Raw genomic sequence first — 22,688 nt, 5'->3', positions numbered from 1 at the left:
CCAGAGCTGCTCTGACAGAGACATAAAGACAGGCTATTCACTTCACAGACAGATAGGATTGCTACTGCCGCACATTAATTCAATCAAGCATGTCTGTCTGTGACTCTCACAGCAAACACCCAGGTGTTAATCTGATATATATATATATATATATAATATATATATATATATATATATATTATATATATATATATATATATATATATATATATATATATGAATTTTGTCAATCTCGGGCATCTTTATACTGTATTCCTCCTCTGCTCCTTTCAGTGAAGAGGCTTGGGGCTACATGGCATGTTTAAGAAATCTTCTCTCCCAGCGTTGTGTGGTGTGACCTCAAACAGAGGTTTACACTGTGTTGCGTGTGTCAGCATGTTTACCCAGATCTGTGCTCCCACAGCTGTGGTCGCGGACAGCCAGATGGAGCGATGGAAAAGCTCCTTCGCACAAGTGACACACACACATGGGTAAAATCAGCATCAGAGACAGTCCCTCATGGCCATGTTCATTTGTAACCTTCCTCTCCTAATACTCCAAATTCCAACTCCTCCTCCTTCCTGTAAAATACAGCTACTCTAACTTACTGTGAGGAAACAGGGTAGTTTAATAGATAGTCCATGAAAGTGAGGATTATAATAAATTCATATACTGCTCCAGTCCCACTAATCTGCCCCATGATCATTGCCCTTGTGGCCCAATGAGGCTGCAGTTGAGACACAGTACCCACACAAACCCACCCATATTGGCTACACACAGAAACAGTACACAGCAGTGGAGGCTGCTGAGAGGAGGACGGCTCATCAAATGGCTGGATCGGCGCAAATGGAATGGCATCAAACACATAGAAACCATGTGTTTGATGTATTTGATACCATTCCACCTATTCCACTCCAGCCATTACCACGAGCCTGTCGTCCCCAGTAAAGGTGCCACCAACCTCCTGTGGTACACAGTACACGTTTGACAGAAAAAAAAGCCTGGTGGCCCAGCCTGTGTGACCGCCGCTACTTGGCATAATAAACACATTGAAAAGACAAAAGTCTTATGAAAACACCAGAAGACAACCTCCTCTAATCCACTCACCTTGGTGACGGCTACTTTTGCACCTTTGTTGATGAGCTGGACCACATTGTCGGCCTGGCCCTTGTGCGAGGCTACCAGGAGGCGCTCGGAGAGTGCGAGGACCGCAGCCGCGTCCTGCTGGCTCATGTAAGCAGGGCGAGTGAAGCACTGTCTCCAAGACGCAGTGCTCCAAGGAAGGGAGGGTGGGCTCACACCAACCCTAAGTCATGACCGTCACACACACACAGGTAGTGGGCAGAAAGAGAGGAGGAGAGAAGGAGAAGAGAGAGGGCTCGGACCTCCGGACACTCCCAGGTTGGCTCCCTCATGTCATCCTCAGCGCCTGGAAGAGAACAGGAAACACGTGTGTGGTGATAACAGGCAAACAGGAAGCCAGGAGGGAATGGGGGAGAATATATTGAGATTTTAATTGCTGCTAACTATCTAGTTTCAAGTTTTATTAGTCGTATGTACGGGACACACATGGAATACACTGTCTAATGAAATGCTTACTTCCTTACTGACAATGCAACAACAATAAGAAATTTTAAAAAAGATAAGTAGTCTGATGGCCTGTAGATCAAAACTGTCTCTGAGCCTGTTGGTATCAGATTTCATGCCCCGATACATCTACCTGACGGTAAGGGAGTGAACAGCTTATGACTGGGGTGTGTGGTGTCTTTGATGATTCTGCAGGTCTTCCTCAGATACTGTTTTGAGTAGATGTCCTGGATGGGTGGGAACACAGTCCCAGTGATGTACTGGGCCATATGGAGGGCCCGCTGGAGGGCCTTGCCATCGTGGAAGGACCAATTCCCCTACCAGGCCGTGATGCAACCGGTCAGGACGCTCTTGATGGTGCAGCAGTATTATTTGGAGAAGACCCAGGCTGGCATGTAGAATTTCTTCAGCCACCTCAGGAAGTACAGGCACTGTCGTGTCCTCTTGACAAGAGTGGTGGTGTTGTTGGTACATGACAAGTCCTCTGTGATGTGGACGCCGAGGAACTTTAAACTGCTGACTCTCTCTACTGCAGTCCTATGGATGCGGATCAGGGCATGTTCCCTCCTCTGCTTCCTGAAGTCAACAATAAACTCCTTTGTTTTGCTGACGTTGAGGGAGAGGTTGTCCTGGCAACACAATGCCAGTTCGCTTACCTCCTCCCTATAGCCTGACACGTCATTGTTGGTTATAAGGCCTACAACTGTGTCGTCGTCAGCAAACTTGATGATGGAGCTGGTGTCGTGCAAAGCCCAAGCAGTCATGGGTGAACCTTACCAATCCTCACAGCCTGTGGTCTGCCCATCAGGAAGTCCAGGATCCAGTTGCAGAGGGTGGTGTCCAGACCCAGGGCTCTAAGCTTGGTTTTGAGCTTGGCGGAAACAATAATGTTGATTGCTGAACTGTAGTCAGTCAACAGAATTGTCACATAGGTGTTCCTCTTGTCCAGATGTGTTACGGCCGTGTGAATAGCGATAGAAATGGGATCTTCCGTGGATCTGTTGGAGCGGTAGGCAAATAGAAGTATGTCCAGGGTACCTGACATGCTGGCCTTGATGTGGGCCATGACCAGCCTCTCGAAGAATTTCATGATAACCGATGATAGTCATTTCGGACATGTCACCCGGTTTTTCTTGGGCACTGGGATGATCTAACCCACTATAGTCAGCTGTGGGAATTGGGAAAACAGGCTAGTTCCTGTTGGGGGAGACAGCAGCTGTACACAGTAGATCTGTCTGTCAAATGAGTTCATACAGGTTGAATAGGGGTTAAGGTTGACATTTCCAACAACAGAGAGTACTTTCTACACAAACACTGTTTTGTTTTCACTTTTATGCCATGTCATCAGACATAATGCTATAAAAAAGCTAATAAAAACAGCTTTAACCAACCACATACAGGAGGCAGACTTTTGCGGTTCGCTGAGCGAGCGTTGGTGTGACCGCAGGCAGAGTGACTCACAGGAAAAAAGGTTGTCTTTCCTGGAGTTCCTACTACCATCATTACAACCCATCAATGTGTCGAGCTGTCAAATCTGTCAATGTTTTCAACTGGCTCAGAGGAACTAACGAATTGATGAAACACACCAGCATCTGGTGAAAAACCACTATAGTCCATTGAATGTAGCTTATTAGCTCAATTATAAGGCTGATCATCTGCCAGGCTGTATTCAGGCATACTTGTTGAAACTAAATGAACTGCCGAGAACATTCTCCATGGTTATTTAAGATGAAGTATGTGTGAATTAGCTTGTTGAAATGACTAATGGTGGTCTGACGGCTTGCATGGCCTGTTTGTGTTCCTTCATTATGAAAGGTGATGAGATCAAAGGACACAGCCACAGTAAGCGATATGACAAAATAATGATTTCTTCCATTCAGCCACATTATATGGGTTTGTAACGGTTCACCAGATTAAGCTATACCAAGGCAAAAAGATGTGTGCATAATATAGCACATCAATGCATAATTTAAATGCAGACCTATTGCTGGTTTTTCTCTTTTGACAATCTTTTACTAAGATCAAATCATTTTTAAAAATATTTTTTTAAGGGGGGTAAATCAGCTTTAATATTGCACGTAGATTGTGGCTTCCATCAATGGAATTGTCTGTATCATTTCCAATCCCCCATAATTATTTTGTAAATATATACAGGGCATTCGGAAAGTATTCAGACCCTTTGACTTCTTGCATATTTTGTTACGGTACAGCCTTATTCTAAAATGTATTAAACATTTTTTTCCCTTCATCAATCTACACACAATACTCACTAGACCCTTCACTCAGCACTTTGTTGAAGCACCTTTGGCAGCGATTACAGCCTTGAGTCTTCTTGTGTATTTTGGGGTTTCTCCCATGCTTCTCTGCAGATACTCTCAAGCTCTGTCAGGTTGGATGGGGAGCGTTGCTGCACAGCGATTTTCAAGTGTCTCCAGAGATGTTCAATCTGGTTCAAGTCCGGGCTCTGGCTGGGCCACTCAAGGACATTCAGAGACCTGTCCCGAAGCCACTCCTGCGTTGTCGTGACTGTGTGCTTAAGGTCATTGTCCTGTTGGAAGGGGAACCTTCGCCCCAGTCTAAGGTCCTTTGCAGCAAGTTTTCATCAAGGATCTCTCTGTACTTTGCTCCGTTCATCTTTCCCTCAATCCTGACTAGTCTCCCAGTCCCTGCCGCTGAAAAATATCCCCACCATGCCTCACAGTAGGGATGGTGCCAGGTTTCCTCCAAACGTGACGCTTGGCATTCAGGCCAAAGAGTTCGATCTTGGTTGCATCAGACCAGAGAATCTTGTTTCTCATGGTCCGAGAGTCTTTAGGTGCCTTTTGCCAAACTCCAAGCGGGCTGTCATGTGCCTTCTACTGAGGAGTGGCTTCCGTCTCACAACTCTAACATTAAGGCCTGATTGGTGATTTGCTGCAGAGATGATTGTCCTCCTGGAAGGTACTCCCATCTCCACAAAGGAACTTTGGAGCTCTGTCAGAATGATCATTGGGTTCTTGGTCACCTAACTGACCAAGGCCCTTCTCTCCCGATTGCTCAGTTTAGCCGGGCAGCCGGCTCTAGGAAGAGTCTTGGTGGTTTAAAACTTCTTCCATTTAAGAATGATGGAGGCCACTGTGTTCTTGGGGACCTACAATGCTGCAGAAATGTTTTGGTACCCTTCCCCAGATGTGCCTCGACACAATCCTGTCTCGGATATCTACGGACAATTCCTTTGACCTCATGGCTTGGATTTTGAGCTGACATGCACTGTCAACTGTGGGACCTTATATAGACAGGTGTGTGTCTTTTCAAATCATGTCCAATCAATTGAATTTACTACAGGTGGACTCAAATCAAGTTGCAGAAACATCTCAAGGGTGATCAATGGAAACAGGATGCACATTAGTTACATTTTGAGTCTCATAGCAAAGGGTCTGAGTACTTACAGTTGAAGTCGGAAGATTACATACACTCAGGTTGGAGTCATTAAAACTGGTTTTTCAACCACTCCACAAATTTCTTGATCACAAACTATAGTTTTGTCAAGTCGGTTGGGACATCTACTTTGTGCTGGAAACAAGTAATTCTTCCGACAATTGTTTACAGACAGATTATTTAACTTATCACTGTATCACAATTCCAGTGGTTCAGAAGTTTACATACACTAAGTTGACTGTGCCTTTAAACAGCTTGAAAAATTCCAGTAAATGATGTCATGGCTTTAGAAGCTTCTGATAGGCTAATTGACATCATTTGATTCAATTAGAGGTGTGCCTGTGGATGTATTTAAAGGCCTACCTTCAAACTCAGTGCCTCTTTGCTTGACATGGGAAAATCAAAAGAAATTAGCCAAGACCTCAAAAAAAATTGTAGCTCTCCACAAGTCTGGTTCATCCTTGGGAGTATTTTCCAAACGCCTGAAGGTACCACGTTCATCTGTACAAACAATAGTACGCAACTATAAACACCATGGGACCACACAGCCGTCATACCTCTCAGGAAGGAGACGTGTTCTGTCTCTTAGAGATGAACGTACTTTGGTGCGAAAAGTGCAAATCAATCCCAGAACAACAACAAAGGACCTTGTGAAGATGCTGGAGGAAACCGGTGCAAACGTATCTATATCCACAGTAAAATGAGTCCTATATCGACATAACCTGAAAGGCCGCTCAGCAAGGAAGAAGCCACTGCTCCAAAACCACCATAAAAAAGCCAGACTACGGTTTGCAACTGAACATGGTGACAAAGATCTTACTTTTTTGGAGAAATGTCCTCTGGTCTGATGAAACAAAAATAGAACTGTTTGGCCAGAATGAACATTGTTATGTTTGGAGGAAAAAGAGGGATGCTTGCAAGCCGGAGAACACCATCCCAACCGTGAAGCACGGGGGTGGCAGCATCATGTTGTGGGGGTTCTTTGCTGCATTAGGGACTGGTGTACTTCACACAAATAGATGTCATCATGAGGAGGAAAATTATGTTATTATGATATATTGAAGCAACATCTCAAGACATCAGTCAGGAAGTTAAAGCGTAAGTCGCAAATGGGTCTTCCAAATGGACAATGCCCCCAACCATACTTCCAAAGTTGTGGCAAAATGGCTTAAAGACAACAAAGTCAAGGTATTGGAGTGGCCATCACAAAGCCCTGACCTCAATCCTACAGAAAATGTGTGGGCAGAACTGAAAAAGCATGTATGAGCAAGGAGAACTAGAAACCAGACTCAGTTACACCAGCTCTGCCAGGAGGAATGGGCCAACATTCACCCAACTTATTGTGGGAAGCTTGTGGAAGGCAACCCAAAACATTTGACCCAAGTTAAACAATTTAAAGGCAATGCTACCAAATACTGATTGAGTGTATGTAAACTTCTGACCCACTGGGAATGTGATGAAAGAAATAAATGCTGAAATAAATCATTCTCTTTACTATTATTCTGACATTTCACATTCCTAAAATAAAGTGGTGATCCTAACTGACATAAGACAGGGAATTTAAACTGGAATTAACTGTCAGGAATTGTGAAAAGTTTAAATGTATTTGGCTAAGGTGTATGTAAACTTCCGACTTCAACTGTATGTAAATAAGGTATTTCTGTTTAGTTTTTTTTTAATCAATTAGCAAAAATGTATAAAAACCTGTTAACACTTTGTCATTATGGGGTATTGTGTGTAGATTTATTTTAAAAAATCAATTTTAGAATAAGGCTGTAATGTAACAAAATGTGGAAAAAGTCAAGGGGTCTGAATAATTTACGAAGGCACTGTGTATAAATTATAGCATTTTAAAAATATATTTTCCGTTATTATTTTCCCCTAACCCTACCATCCCTCTCCTAATTGAAGTAAACTAATGGACAACAACACTTAGGCTTCTACTTCCAGTTTATACATACTATATACATTTTATGGACACAGTATATTTTACAATAGTTATCTTTTATTTGCTTCTAGTCCCATATTTCAGCTCCACTCATTTCATAGATCAGTGGTTAAGCCGATTTAATTAGGGCCTATTTCAAGTTTTCATAACAATCGGTAATCGTAATTTATGGACGCAGATTATGGCCGATTACATTGCAATCCACAAGGAGACTGCGTGACTGGCTGACCACCTGTTATGCGAGTGCAGCATCAAAAGGACCTTGTGGCTGCAAGGAGCCAAGGTAAGTTGCTAGCTAGCATTAAACTTGTCTTATAAAAAAAATCTATCTTCACAATCACTAGTTAACTACACATGGTTGATGATATTACTAGTGATATGATATTACTATTAACTAGCTTGTCCTGCGTTGCATATAATCAATGCGGTACCTGTTAATTTAATTTACCATTGAATCACAGCCTACGTCAACTTTGCCAAACGGGTGATGATTTAACACCGATGTACCAATGTACCTAACCATAAACATCAATGCCTTTCTTAAAATCAATACACAAGTATATATTTTTAAACCTGCATATTTAGTTAAAAGAAATTCATGTTATCAGGCAACATTAACTAGGGAAATTGTGTCACTTCTCTTGTGTTCAGTGCAAGCAGAATCAGGGTATATGCAGCAGTTTGGGCCGCCTGGTACACAGCACTGTTTATGACTTCAAGGCTATCAACTCCTGAGATTAGGCTGGCAATATTATAGTGCCTATAAGAACATCCAATAGTCAAAGGTATATGAAACACAAATGGTATAGAGAAATAGTCCTATAATTCCTATAATAACTACAACCTAAAACTTCTTAACTGGGAATATTGAAGACTCATGTTAAAAGAAACCACCAGCTTTCCAATGTTCTCATGTTCTGACCAAGGAACTTAAACGTTAGCTTTTTTACATGGCACATATTGAACTTTTACTTTCTTCTCCAACACTGTGTTTTGCATTATTTATACCAAATTGAACGTGTTTCATTATTTATTTGAGACTAAATTGATTTTATTTATGTATTATATTAAGTTCAAATAAAAGTGTTCATTCAGTATTGTTGTTATTGTCATTATTACAAATATATATATAAAAATCAGGCCGATTAATCAGTATCGGCTTTTTTTGGTCCTCCAATAATTGGTATCGGCGTTGAAAACTCCTAATCGGTCGACCTCTAGAAAAAAGTAATCAATGTAAACTGTTGTTTTGAGGGTGAAATTTCAACCACAGGATTATGTCATCATTGTAACCAATTTTCAACATAGACAAACCTTGTATAAAATATTTGAATTTGTATTGTACCTAGATATTGAATTGTGTTTGGTTGTCAACGGAGATGTATCTTCTGCTTGGGGCGGCAGGTAGCCTAGTGGTTAGAGCATTGGGCTAGTAACCAAAAGGTTGCAAGTTCAAATCCCGAGCTGACAAGGTACAAATCTGTTGTTCTACCCCTGAACAGGCAGTTGACCCACTGTTCCTAGGCCGTCATTGAAAATAAGAATTTGTTCTTAACTGACTTGCCTAGTTAAATAAAGGTAAAATAAATAAAAAATTGGATCTTCTGCTTTAATTCCAGTTTGTCTACAAATAAATAATTGATATGTTGGATTCATGTCTCCATCTCAACCAAGAATCAAAGTTAAAGAATAGGACTAAATATAATATAATCAAACTTTAGTCCTATTCTTTAACTTTAATTCTTGGTTGAGATGGAGATGTGAATCCAGCATATGAATTATTAATTTGTATCCAAACTGGAATTCGTTGACAACCAAACACAATTCAATATCACTTTTGCAATACAGTAAATAGCCACAAGTTAACAATTGATACGTTAGACTCACCTCCAACTAAACCAAAAATAAAAGTTAAAGAATAGGATTAAGCCAGTGGCTCAGATGAAACTATCCAAGCCTTAGATATCCTTTAAATGTTGATACTTGGTTGCGTTGTCAACCAAACACATTTCAATATTACTTTTATAATACAGTAAATAGCCTAAAGGCTATCTTATAAACTCATTTAACAGTATTTATTCAACCGTAAAATGAGTAACACCTCCATGGCCACATTTTGAGGTTAGCCTACTGTAACTATAAATGTCTTCTTATGTAATCATAGAAAGCGTGCATGTTCAAGAAAGCATGCAAAGGTCGCAGGTCGGTGGAGAGCTTCACAACTGCTGTAATAATCTGCACAGAACCTGAAACAGCATTGATCACTTGCACTATGTACTTTTAATGTAATCTCGACTACAATCCACGTAATTTGTTTGTGCTGTTAGATGAAAGCACAGCGATAACGCATTAAAGATGCAATATGTAACTTTTTGGGTGACCCCCCGACCAAATTCACATGGAAACGTGAGTTATTGATCTGTCATTCTCATTGAAAGTAAGTCTAAGAATCGATAGTTCTTAAGTTTTTGTTTTTACGTTGGGTTTACTTGCGGGTTTGTACACCGAGCTTCAAACAGCTGAAAATAGAATATTTGGGGTTACGTAAAATATATTTCACGACGGTTTAGATTCTCTACACTATACTTGCTTGTTTTGTCACATAAATGGAAATTAGGCAAACTATTAGAATTTTAATTAGCAACCAGGAAATGAAAGAGCGATTTTTGCACATTGCATTTTTAAATGTTTGAAAGCGCAGTGATAACACATTGAGAATTCAACAAATAAAGGTTGAAATCTCGTTGATCGAAGTCTCAACCAAATACTACCAAAATGTCCACGTTGAAATGATGAGGTGTGCCCAGTGGGTCCTTACATGTCTTAACATTACTCACTATTTGATTGCAGAGCTTCCAATTCATGCTATTTGTGCTGTAAGTGGAGGCAATTATTTGAGTATGTTATGTTCCCCCTTTTGCCACGCAACATATAGGCTCGGTCTACAGCAGGTGAATGAAATTCAACGACTCAAGAAGTAAGTTAATGGGCTGGTAAGTCTTAAATGACACATTCCAGGGACAGCTGTAAATCTATACCACGAAAGAACATTACGCTTCCCATAGAGGCAAAGTAGAGTTACATGAAGAAAAAGCTCACCATGTCTTTGTGTAATCCTGAAAAATACAGGTCCCTGCACAAGTTACCCAGTTTATTTTCCTGATGATGGACCTCCCATTTCTGCGTCTGGCAGATAATCCTAATTATAGAGCCCCGAGGACTCTCAGTCTACTGCTTGGTCCATCTCACCTCGTCTAAGGTTTCAGACATTCCTATTTCGCAGGCAACACCGAACCAACCAAAAAGAACCAAACAAGTCGGCTGTCATGCTATGTCTTAATAATAGTTTGGATAAGCTGGTCTATGTCTCCCTCAGCCCCCCCTACCGACTTCAACAGATTGTCTAGATAAAGCTCTTTGAAAAGCGAAATAAATCAAACAAGCAGACTATACTGTAGCCATATAGACCATAAGTCTGTTGATAACACTTCAAAACATCTGTTTCATCAGGGACATATGCTACATACCTTCCTAATCTCCATATACTAAGAGTAGTGTCTCTCTGTCAGATCTTCTGTCATGAAGGGACTGGGCATGCTCAGAGCAGGCAAGTCCCTCTGATCATGCCCCGGGGCTACAGATCAGCGGGGCCCACCTGCTCCTCTCTCACTGTGGCTTTAATCAAGCTTCTCACAGTCCCTCACACCTCTAGGCCTGGCCCCAATGAACCAGATGAATGTTGGTGTGTATGATACAGCGCTGCGATTAAAGCAAAGATAACCGTCGGGTGTCTCTAATCCGGAGTCTATTGAATCTATACGCTGTAAAGCCTCAAGGTGGCTGGATCATTACACAGCTAATGGCACCCACCTCAGTGTTATCTGTGGCTTCTGTCAACCATTATAAAAGGAAGGGGCTCTCTCAGTTCACTTTAAATGGCCCTGCCATAAAGGACTGTTGTCTGGGGAGTTCAATGGTAAAAATCTAAGTGAGAAAGATGGTACTAGACAGGAATGTCTCAACTTGTATCATTCTGGGCACCTTACAGGTCCAAGGATACGACTACGAAACATCAGACGAACCTGAGCTAACTATTAGCTCAAACGGCCATCTTCCCAGATGAAGTGAGAGACACCAAGAAAAATCAGAACAATTTTTCTGGAACATTGTTCAGTTTCAATCTGGAGAGGAACATGCATGTCTCATCAGATTCCCCTGAGTCTAATTCACTTTGACAACTATTCTAGTGGCTCTGTTGAAATTATTCCTCTGCAAATAGTTGTCACACGCATGTATTGCATGTGTGACGTACACTGTACATCCTACTAACAGCGTTCTGCATTACTAAACATATGAAAATATATATTTAGAAATTAAACTCTACTCTTCTTTTAATGACCTGTTGCACAGTGAATGCATTGCAAGCTATTCCTGTTTAACATTTTGCAAACAGTTTCCAGGATGTATCACAGACGCCAGGTTAAAATAACAGATTACTGAAGTCATGACCTTTCTATTGTACACCGGGGGGGACCTCATTTAAAAAGAGTTAGAACTAGGCCATTGTCAGGCCAAGGTGATCACACCAGGATGAGCACTAACACGTCTAACAAACATAGCAGACCCAAAAACGTCTGGGGTGTTTAGAAAACACTGTGCCTCTTCTGTAACCCTTCATTACCTACGATGCATCATTTTCACATTTACTGTGCCTTCAGAAAGTATTCCTACCCCTTGGCTTATTCCACATTTGGTTGTGTCACAGCCTGAATTCAAAACGGATCAAATCCATTTTTTTCCTCACCCCATCGACACACGTTTTTTTTGCAAATGTATTGAACATGAAATACAGAAATGTTTCATTTACATAAGTTTTCACACGCCTTGGTCAAAACATGTTAGAATCACCTTTGGCAGCTATTTACAGATGTGACTCTTTCTGGGTAAGTCTAAGAGCTTTGCACACCTGGATTGTACAATACTTGCACTTAAAATTCGTCAGGCTCTGTCAAGTCGGTTGTTGATCATCGCTAGTTAGCCATTTTCAAGTCTTGCCATAGATTTTCAAGTCGATTAAAGTCAAAACTGTAACTAGGCCACTCAGGAACATTCAATGTGGTATTGGTAAGCCACACAAGTGTACGTTTGGCCCTGTGTTTTAGGTTATTGGCCTGCTCAAAATGTAATTTGTCTCCCAGTGTCTGTTGGAATGCAGACTGAACCAGGTTTTCCTCCAGGATTTTGCCTGTGTTTAGCTCGATTCCGTGTATTTTTATCCTAAAAATAACCGAAAGGAGGCTGGTTAAAATAAATTGGCTGTTCTGCCCTTGAGAAAGGCAGTTAACCACCACAACAATTGCTCCCCGAGTGCCGATGACGTGGATGTCGATTAAGGCAACAACAAGGGGTTGGGTTAAATGTGGAAGACTCATTTAGGTTGAATGCATTCAGTTGTGCAACTGACTAGGTATTCCCCTGTCCCCTTTCTTTGCGAGGCATTGGAAAACCTCCCTGGTCTTTGTGGTTGAATCTGTGTTTCAAATTCACTGCTCGACTGAGGGATCTTACAGATAATTGTATGTGGTACAGAGATGAAGTAGTCATTCAAAAACGTTTCAATTTTTAATAAAAAATCTAAAACCATAATTCCACTTTGACATTATGGGGTATTCTGTGTCGGCCAGTGACACAACATCTCAATTGAATCCATTTTGAATTCAAGCTGTAACACAACAAAATGTGGAAAAAGTCAAGGGGTGTGAATAGTTTCTGAAGGCACTAAAGCTGTGCTGTAATCTTCTGTCACTTTAAAATAGAAGCATAGTAAATATGCTATGACAAAAAGTTGAATCTGACCTGGGGAATATCTTCCATACAAGCATTACATCTTAAATCCATTAGAATCAAACGGGGAACATTATTTTTTATGAAACCAATATTGAAAACAATTACTGGAGTCCAAGAGCAGATTTTCTTGCAATATCAACCAATATCTCATTCCACAAACATCTATGTAACTCTCAATGATGTCATCATACTGAAGCATCTGAAGGAGGAAGCCATTTCCCCTGTCTAGTAGATCTTACAGGCAAAGACATTCCAGAGCTTTCTATCTAGAGATGGTGAGTCTCTGAAATGTCCTAAGGGGGGGTTAAGAAAAGCAAGGCAGTGATTATACCCGTACAAATCTGCAGAATGCCATGCATGGATAATTCACACACAGATTAAGACACGTTGAAATGTTTCTGATTGACAAGGGCTATTTTAACATGTCATAAACTTGACATGGAAAAAAAGTCACCTTTCGTTGGCTATTTAGAAGAGAACGCCTGTGCACAATGCAAAAACTACTATTCTATTCATCAGGAATGCACTGTAACTAGTCAAAGAAGAGTTTTTTTTTCTGAAATACATTTTCTTTGAGTTAAAATGGTTGCTAAATGTACTATGGTAACATTTAAATGACTCCCTCCTGCCAGCTGAGAAATGAATAAGATGAAGTAAGGAGAAAGTCTCTCCCCCTCTGCATTCTTGTGGATCTCCATAAGAGCCATATTCAGCCATATAGCCACACACAAAGGCTGACAGAACAGGGATCCTCACAGGCAGCTAGGCAACGGGGCTTTTGTGCAAACCTTTCAGGAACTCAGGACTCGGTTCAAAACTAAGAAATGCCAAGCTCTCTTTGATTTTCATACCAATTTTGAGAGGGAGGAGGCCTAGCACACAAAGTATTTTTTTATACAGGCATGTTTCGAGACTGCTAGTTTTAACCTTCTTCTCCCTCAATGTAGTTTGATCTATCCCTGGATTGGCATCTAGTGAATCTGAGGGAAAGTCAGGTCCCCAGGCAGTTTCCATCCATACCAATGGGAAGATGGGTGGACTTGTCTGGGATAGTTTCTGAGGTGATATACTCAAGCATATTAATAAATCCTCTTAAATGTAAAGTTCCCTGTTTAGGGGACCTGCGTGGTTATGGTACCGGCTCCGATCAAACATTTTCGCTTATAAATAAATCTGTGGATACCGTAGATCAAAATGGCTAGCATTGAACGATAGCCCTGGTTCCCAGTAGTATAATTAAGCCTGTGTGATGTAGGATGTGAAACCACTTGTAGCTGGGATGTCTCTCCTACCGTTTTATTCGCTCTTCTGACTGTCCATCAACTCTTGGCTGAACGCTATGTCACAAACCTACAATCCTTACATCGTAGCGCAGCAGGAGAAAGTGATTTCATCATGGTAGCACATTCAGAGATCGATTTATAGCCATTAATGTCAAATAGATTTGAAACAAAAAACACTTTTGGTTTGTCATAGACATAAAGTTCAAGAAGTCAAGCTAGAGCTCTGTGAGACGTTCACAGTAATGGGGGCAGACGTTGTGATCACGATAGACTTTTAGAAAAGATGCACATTGTCTCAAACACTAAACATAGAAATATGTATTTTACAGTGAAGGAAGGTGAAATCTTATAGTTAGTAGTTTCATAATTTGATTATACTATATTTAGAAAGCATATGTAATTTTAAGCATTATTCATACAGTTTTGTTGAATAGGAAATCATCATAAATAATTACTTTTGGGGATGAAGTAGATTACATTTTCGATTACATTTAATCACAGTTAAATGGTTATATAGGAGGCTGCCCGCCTCAACTAGCTTGACCACGTTGCAATACCTTAGGCCGCTGTTTACTCCTTGAGCCATAAGCCGTACTGCAGCTGATGATAACTCATTCAGCTAATGCTTGGTCCATCATCATTGTGCCATTTTTTATCTTTGGCATAGACAGCGTATTCTCCTGTCAAACAGAGGGGTGGCTGAAACTGCCCATACTTTGGGGTTTTCTGATGGTCTCTGACCCACTGAAATTAACAAATGTCAAATCTGATTAAGGTATTGACCGAGTTCATGTCTGCACCAAATGTATGCTTCCTAAATGGCACCCTATACTATACTACTACCCTATACTACCATATTATAATATTCTACTATACTATACTACTATAGTATACCACCACTATACTACAATACTATAGGACTATACCACTATACTATACTGATATACTATACTACTATACTATACTATGCTATACTATACGACTATACTACAGGGTGCCATGTGGGACACACACAATGTTATTACATATTGAAGGGAATCCTTATTGAACTGATTATAATTATATTCACGACACTGCAATATGGCATGGTCTAAAGAAGGGCCGGGCAATATGGCCAACATAATATATAATTATATTCTTCTCATTTTTGGCCGTTTTGCGTCATGACCCTAAGATTGCAAGAAATTAATTCTAAATGGTTTTAATGGGCTTTTTTCTATTCAGATTGTTTTATACTCAACCAAACTAGGACAAAGCTGACAGTAAAGTAGTCCAATTTGTAGAACTTAATTTGTTTAGCACTGTATCAAAATAATGTTATAGACGGTATTGTAAAAAATCGAAGTACTTTAAAACCAGAGGAAAAATAACTCTAGACCACCTTTACTCCACACACAAAGACTCCTACAAAGCTCTCCCTTGACCTCCATTTGGCAAATCTGACCATAAGTCTATCCTCCTGATTCCTGCTTACAAGCAAAAACTAAAGCAGGAAGCACCAGTGACTCGGTCAATAAATAAGTGGTTAGATAACGTAGATGCTAAGCTACAGGACTGTTTTGCTAGCACAGACTGGAATATGTTCCGAGATTCTTCCGATGGCATTGAGGAGCACACCACATGAGTAACTGGCTTCATCAATAAGTGCATCAATGACGTCATCCCCACAGTACCCCAACCAGAAGTCATGGATTACAGGCAACATCCGCACTAAGCTCAAGGAGCAGGACTCTAACCCGGAAGCTTATAACAAATCCCGCTATGCCCTCTGACGAACCATCAAACAGGCAAAGCATCAATACAGGACTAAGATTGAATTGTACTACACCGGCTCCGACGCTTGCCCAGTGACATGAGCCTACCAGACGAGCTAAATTACCTCTACGCTCGCTTCGAGGCAAGCAACACTGAAGCATGCATGAGTGCATCAGCTGTTCCGGAAGACAGTGTGATCATGCTCTCCGTACCCAATGTGAGTACCCACTCTTTGCATTGACCCCCCCCCCCCCCCCCCCCCCCCCCCCCCCCCCCCCACACTCTTTTACACTGCTGCTACTCTCGGTTTATTATCTATGCATAGTCCCTTTAACTCTACCTACATGTACATATTACGTCAATTACCTCGACTAACCTGTGCCCCCGCACATTGACTCTGTACCGGTACCCCCTGTATATAGCCTCCACATTGACTCTGTACCGGTACCCCCTGTATATAGCCTCCACATTGACTCTGTACCGGTACCCCCTGTATATAGCCTCCACATTGACTCTGTACCGGTACCCCCTGTATATAGCCTCCACATTGACTCTGTACCGGTACCCCCTGTATATAGCCTCCACATTGACTCTGTACCGGTACCCCCTGTATATAGCCTCCACATTGACTCTGTACCGGTACCCCCTGTATATAGCCTCCACATTGACTCTGTACCGGTACCCCCTGTATATAGCCTCCACATTGACTCTGTACCGGTACCCCTGTATATAGCCTCGCTATTGTTATTTTACTGCTTCTCTTTGATCATTTTTTATTTAAATTGAAATTTTTTACTTACCTATTTTTTTACTTAACACTTATTTTTCTTAAAACTGCATTGTTGGTTAAGGGCTTGTAAGTAAGCATTTCACTGTAAGGTCTACAACTGTTGTATTTGGCGCATGTGACAAATAACATTTGATGTGATTTGAACACGATATATCGCCCAGTCCTAGTCCAAAGTTAAAAAGTCTAAAGTGTTTTAACACCTCTAGATCGGCTTTATTTTCCAGCGCTTAATCTTCAATGGAACTTAAGCAGTCAGTTGTCAGTTGGTAGGTGCCAAGAACGATAAGTGAGGAGAAAACTGCACACCTCCTGAATAACTGCACAGCACTTGATATCCATGAAGCACGTCAAGAAAACCCACAACCGCTATTCTGGTTGACAGAAACAAACGGTTCCCCAGGGAGTCCAGCGTAATGTTTTCAGACACCTGGCAACAGAAACAGTACGGGGAGCCAGCCAACACTGCCGGGCCTTCATGTACTGCAGAGTGAGTCAGAGCGATGCTCACCTCCACCTGAGACATGCACACAGCACAGCACAGGATGGAGCCGGTCCAAACAACAACATTACATCCACACAGCACAGCACAGGATGGAGCCGGTCCAAACAACAACATTACATCCACACAGCACAGCACAGGATGGAGCCGGTCCAAACAACAACATTACATCCACACAGCACAGCACAGGATGGAGCCGGTCCAAACAACAACATTACATCCACACAATGAAACATATAACAAACGCGCTAGAATGAACGTGTTTGTGCTCTAAGTCGCTGCCGGCTGTCTCTAACATTCCCATCAGTGAGGGCACTTTCTCCCTCCATTTGTTTAAGCTCACATCCATCCACCACAACAACAGTACGTCTTTCTTTAGCATGCTCTGGGGCATAGGCTAGCCTAACACACAGGGATTTGACCTCTTGAGTTCTGGACCAGCTGTAGCTCTCCTCTAGAGATCTCCCTCTACTCTTACATAAACCTTCTAGCGCCGATGGGGACAGAGGGGGTTACATAAGAAGCCATGAAGCCACAGCAAGATGAGAGGTGCCTCTGGATTGAAAAAGAAGGCCTTGCTTGTGTTGTTTTTTTTTATGTCTCAGGGCATCTGCTGGACCAGTTTCACTAACTCAGTGAGCCGCCAGCTTGGCTGGGACCCTTATTGCTTGCATCTTTGTTGTTTGTAATGAAGTAAGCAGAGACAAGATTCCTGAGTCTGACCCCAAAGGATTGTGATCTATTTGATTTTCTGGCAGCACATTTAAAAAAAAAAAAAACATTTGACGGAAATACAACTTGTAGCTGTGGCTTCTGTGGTCATGCTCCATGCTGGAGTGGTGTTCCCCAGCGGAGTATGGAACAAGGATCAGTGACAGGATTGGACAATGATTGAGACGAGCACTCAGTCCAGAGCAGGATTGGCTCCCCAGTCCCCAGTATTTAGTCAAACTCAGCCATCTGTCTTTCCCCACCCCCACTTCCAGCAAACAGAGGCAGAAACAGAGAGAGAGAGAGAGAGACAAAGGCAGAGAGAGAGAAAGAGAGAGAGGGCAGAGAAAGGAGATGGCAGAGAGAAGAGAGGGCAGAGAAAGAAAGGGCCAAGAGAAAGAGTGAGCAGAGAGAGAGATAAGGAGAAAGAGAGAGATTAAATCAAAACGTTGACCCTTTTGCTAATCCCAAGATCTATTTCAGAGCTCATAGCCCCGGTTCCTCCAGGGGTGGCGCCTTGGAAACCTCTGACACACACAGATCAAGGAGTTTATTTCTGAATCAGAGATTTATGGTCATCACTAATCACAAAATCGAAATAGTCAGTCAGTTTAAATAGTCTAAATACAGATCATATACTTTCAAATGACCCAATTCCAAAACTCGTGACTGGTGAGTGTCAGCCTTGAAGAAAGACTCCTGGGCTGTTGTTACTCTGAGGTAGGTAGACAGTGATAATTAAGCTGTTCTGTGTGTTACTGATGCCTGCCAGATGTGAGACTGGAGATAACGCTAACAGCACTTCGAAGAAACTCAACATCAAAGGTATTACCAGGGGTCGTAACCTCTATAGCAAGCCAAGACTTCAGCCTCATATGCAGACATTGACAATGAATAAGTGAGGTTTAGGATGTTGTCACAAGACCAGCACTGCCACAGTAGTATACACACACTTCCAGCTGTGGGGAGATACTGTACTGACCAAAGACTCTAGACTCTGGCCAATCTAGTTATCATAATCATCTGATTTGGATTCATTGTCCTGGACCACTGAACAGAAAAGGCCCCTTGTGTTAGTCAGAGAGAGGCCAGTCAAACACAAATCTCTCTCTCTCCCTCTGGGTAATTCAACGGTAATGGAATCACGCTTTGACTCAGATTTCTCACTTTAAAATGTATGCCAGACAAAAAGCACTGATTTCAAAGTTTAACAAACCATACAACTCTATGCAAAAAGGACTACTTTGAACACAAACAATTTTCCAAAAACACATTTACTGGAAGACAAAGTTTGGTAACAGAAAATCTATGTTGTTTTTTATGCGACCACCTTTTCCAAAAACTCTGTTAAATACATGTGTAGGATCGTCATTTGAGCCCGTTTCTACAGCAGAAATATTATACTGCAGCAACAGAAAATGTTAATTATTTTATGGATTATAATTCATGGAATTTCTTTTGTATTGGTTGCTACATTTTTCATTAGGACATATCAAGTCTGACATTTTAAGGTGGAAATTACAAACTTTAAAAGCCTTTGTAAACCTCACATACACTACAAGTTCTCATTTCCTGTAGCGCAGGGAAATTCTCAGCAACAAGAGTGGTCAAATTAAGATCCTATCTGTATCTGCTCCGATTACGTTTCAAAGATGTCTGCAGGAAGAACCCGAGTGTCAGCTATGACATTACACTTTGAGTTGGAAACAAATATTTTGGTTATCGAACTAGAGTAGGTGAAGTGGATTTACATTCAGTAACGGAATTACAGTAACGGAATTACATCATGGGTCCCTGATCTGTACTACACCGAAATGCATCATTATGGATATGAATATCATTCTCTTAAATGGTGATGTTTCCTGAATAAGGCACACCAAGGTAGAAATATGCATCATCCGTATTTTGCATATTTGGATATTAGCCTACACACGGGCTATTATTGTAATGAACTCCGCCCCCAAACAAGACCACAATTGGTTGGTCCGGACCAGACCATATCTGAAACAATCATAGACAAATAAGTTTCAAACGTTTGTAAATCACGGTACAGCAACGTAGAGTACAGTGGAGTACAGTACAGCATAGCACAGCACAGTTCAGTAGAGTACAGTAGAGTACATACAATAAGATATGTTCAGTAGAGTAGGGTATAGAACAATACAGTACATAATACTAGTGTGCTCTACTGCACTGTACTGAACAACCCAAACTTGTGAAACATAGACGTCCATGATTGGTTCAGATTGGCTCCGGCCAGGGTCAACTGACCAAATTTCAACTATTTTTCAACGTCCACGGACGTCCGTTGTCGGTCGGTGCTCAGTGGGTGAGAATGCTTGTTACAGTAAATGGAAAGAGGTTAGGTGGTAGGTATCCCGGGAGGTGTCAGTAAGAGCCGGGAGAGGTGACATTAACTGGAGAGAGAAGAGAGTGGCAGTGAGAGAGAATGAGAGGGAGGTGTTGTCCAGACTGTTTTCACAGTCTTGCTTTGGCCACCAGACGACAGAAAGCGAAGGAAAAAAATGATGAGCTGAACATAACAGTATGCCAGTGGAAGGGAGGACAGTAGCAGGTAGTTTCTGTTTACTATGATTTACCATTGTGACCAATTCAATGGCAGTAATTCTGTTACTGAGTTTTAATCACTTACAGTTTTTTTTTATAGCTTTGGTACTATTTTCACAAGTATATGGTAAAATTTCACTTCTCTTAGTACAAAAATCAAAATAGATATTCAAAAAGGCTGTTTAAAATAACTTTAAAGCCCATTTTCAATTGACTAAGTACAACACACAACACTCACACAGCAAACTTTCTTTATATGAAATACCTTTCAGAAAAAGTAATGGCCTTTCACAATGCAATGCTCACAATACTCACAAATGTGTGTTTGTAAAGTATAAACAAAATGACACGTAAGATACATCATAACCATACATAATGACTACTCGTTGTTGCTAATTGAACCACAATTGGCCACCATATAAAAGTGGGTGTGTGAACACTTGCAATTTCTTTCAACACGACGCAGGATAGACAGCAAGGGAGAGGAAGACATCAAAGAGCTAGTGGGAAAGGGGCCCATCAGAGAGAGGGAGGCAGACGGCAGGGAACTGTTGTGTCTAGTGAAGTCCGGACCATCGTCGTTGACCACGTGGTAAACAGAGGCCTTACAATTGCAGAGGCGGTCAAATTTAGTTCACCTCAATCTGAAAAGATACATTCAATCTTGAGAACATTTCGCCAAGAAAACTGGTAAGTCTGAAGGATATGCACTATGCGTTACCATTAAATTTACAGTAAATTAAATTGTAACGCATGTAAATTTCACAAAACATGTTTCAATATGATCTATTGACAGTTCTACCCTCAGAATTGACAGAAGACCCCATGGTGTTGTCTGTGGCCGTGTGTTGACCGAACAGCAGTGGTGGAAATGCTGAGGGCCAGGAATGACATACGGCTGTCCGAAATAAAGCAGGCCATTGGGGAGAACGATGACACCTTTGCCAACGTGGCATCAGTCAACCTACCAACAAACACCCACCTTTTGAAGAGACACCAGGTATCTATGAAACCCATTTACCCGGTGCCTTTTGAGAGAAACGACGACCGGGGGAAACAACTGCGGGCCGAGTATGTTCAAGTACAACACTATATACTGTATTACTGATACTATTTTATGCACATGCTATTTCACAACATCATAATGGAACTATACTATAAAAAAAATGTATTTTTAAAGGGTGATTGTGTGTGATGCTACTGTGAACCATCACAAGTATACACTACATGACCGTAAGTATGTGGACACCTGCTCGTCGAACATCTAATTCCCAAAATCACGGGCATCAATATGGAGTTGATCCCCCCCTTTGCTGCTACAACAGCCTCCACTCTTCTGGGAAGGCTTTCCACTAGATGTTGGAACATTGCTGCGGGGACTTGCTTCCATTCTGCCACAAGAGCAATAGGGAGGTCGGGCACTGATGTGCAAATAGGCCTGGCTCGCAGTCGGTGTTCCAATTCATCCCAATGGTGTTCGATGGGGTTGAGATCAGGGCTCTATGAAGGCCAGTTAAATTGTTCCACACTGATCTTTACAAATTTCTGTATGGACCTCACTTTGTGCACGAGGGCATTATCCTGATATCCAGGAGCTCTTTTCGGTCATTAGAGACGGTGGCAGAAACATTATGAACAAACTAAGTTACAAATAATGCGAAAACACACAATGGCACAATTGGTTAGGGGCACGTAAAACGGCAGCCATCTCCTTCGGCGCCATCATCAGCTCATTATGTAGTGAATGAGGACATTCACTGTGATGTGGATGAGAATTTATGGCCAAATGCTCAAGACAGGCTTGATGCAAATGAATGCGTGCATTACATTTCATTAGACCTACTGTACGTGGCAAATGTATCTGAAAAATGACTGATTACACATTGGGTATATATTATGGAAATTATAGATTTTCTGTCAATTTTGTTGGGTAATGTAAGTGCATTGCCTAAAACTGTAATCTGCTGTAATTTACAGTACTATAGCATATTACTTTCAGCATTTCTAAGGGCGATTTGAAACGTTTATCTTGCATTATATGCTATTGGATTAACTGGCAGTTAAAATGACTCAATTGAAAATATATTATGCTGTGTTTTGGTGATTAACCCAATGTTCTATTACATTTCCCAATAAACTTATAATATGAATCAAATGGTTGTGTGATGAGATGTTTACATCCAAACGTATGCACAAAATGACGGGCTGCTTCAAGTCGGACCACTTTTGTACTAAAAGTTGTGAAAATGTACCACATACTTGTGAAAATAGTACCAGTACCAAAGCAATAAAAAAAAACAAATA

The 22,688-nt window shown here is 41.3% G+C and overlaps 1 protein-coding gene across 3 annotated transcripts in view; it reads right to left on the bottom strand.

Moving 5' to 3' along the window:
• The window catches only part of LOC110521046 (ankyrin repeat domain-containing protein 6), a 53,478-nt gene that overhangs the window by 14,697 nt on the left and 16,093 nt on the right, over window positions 1-22,688 (bottom strand). For 2 of the 3 annotated variants that reach the window (XM_036975667.1, XM_036975666.1), the window contains exon 2: window positions 1,087-1,408. In XM_036975667.1, the coding sequence (XP_036831562.1) occupies window positions 1,087-1,212 (126 nt within the window). In that variant the 5' untranslated portion in view covers window positions 1,213-1,408. Of the gene's footprint in view, window positions 1-1,086; window positions 1,409-10,030; window positions 10,241-22,688 lie in introns of those variants that run through there. The other variant, XM_036975668.1, reaches the window with a different exon arrangement.

Source organism: Oncorhynchus mykiss, chromosome 4 (genome assembly GCF_013265735.2).
Source record: "Oncorhynchus mykiss isolate Arlee chromosome 4, USDA_OmykA_1.1, whole genome shotgun sequence".
Taxonomy (NCBI): domain Eukaryota; kingdom Metazoa; phylum Chordata; class Actinopteri; order Salmoniformes; family Salmonidae; genus Oncorhynchus; species Oncorhynchus mykiss.
Note: the sequence above shows the minus strand (reverse complement) of the source record. Positions and strands in the feature narration are given on the sequence as shown.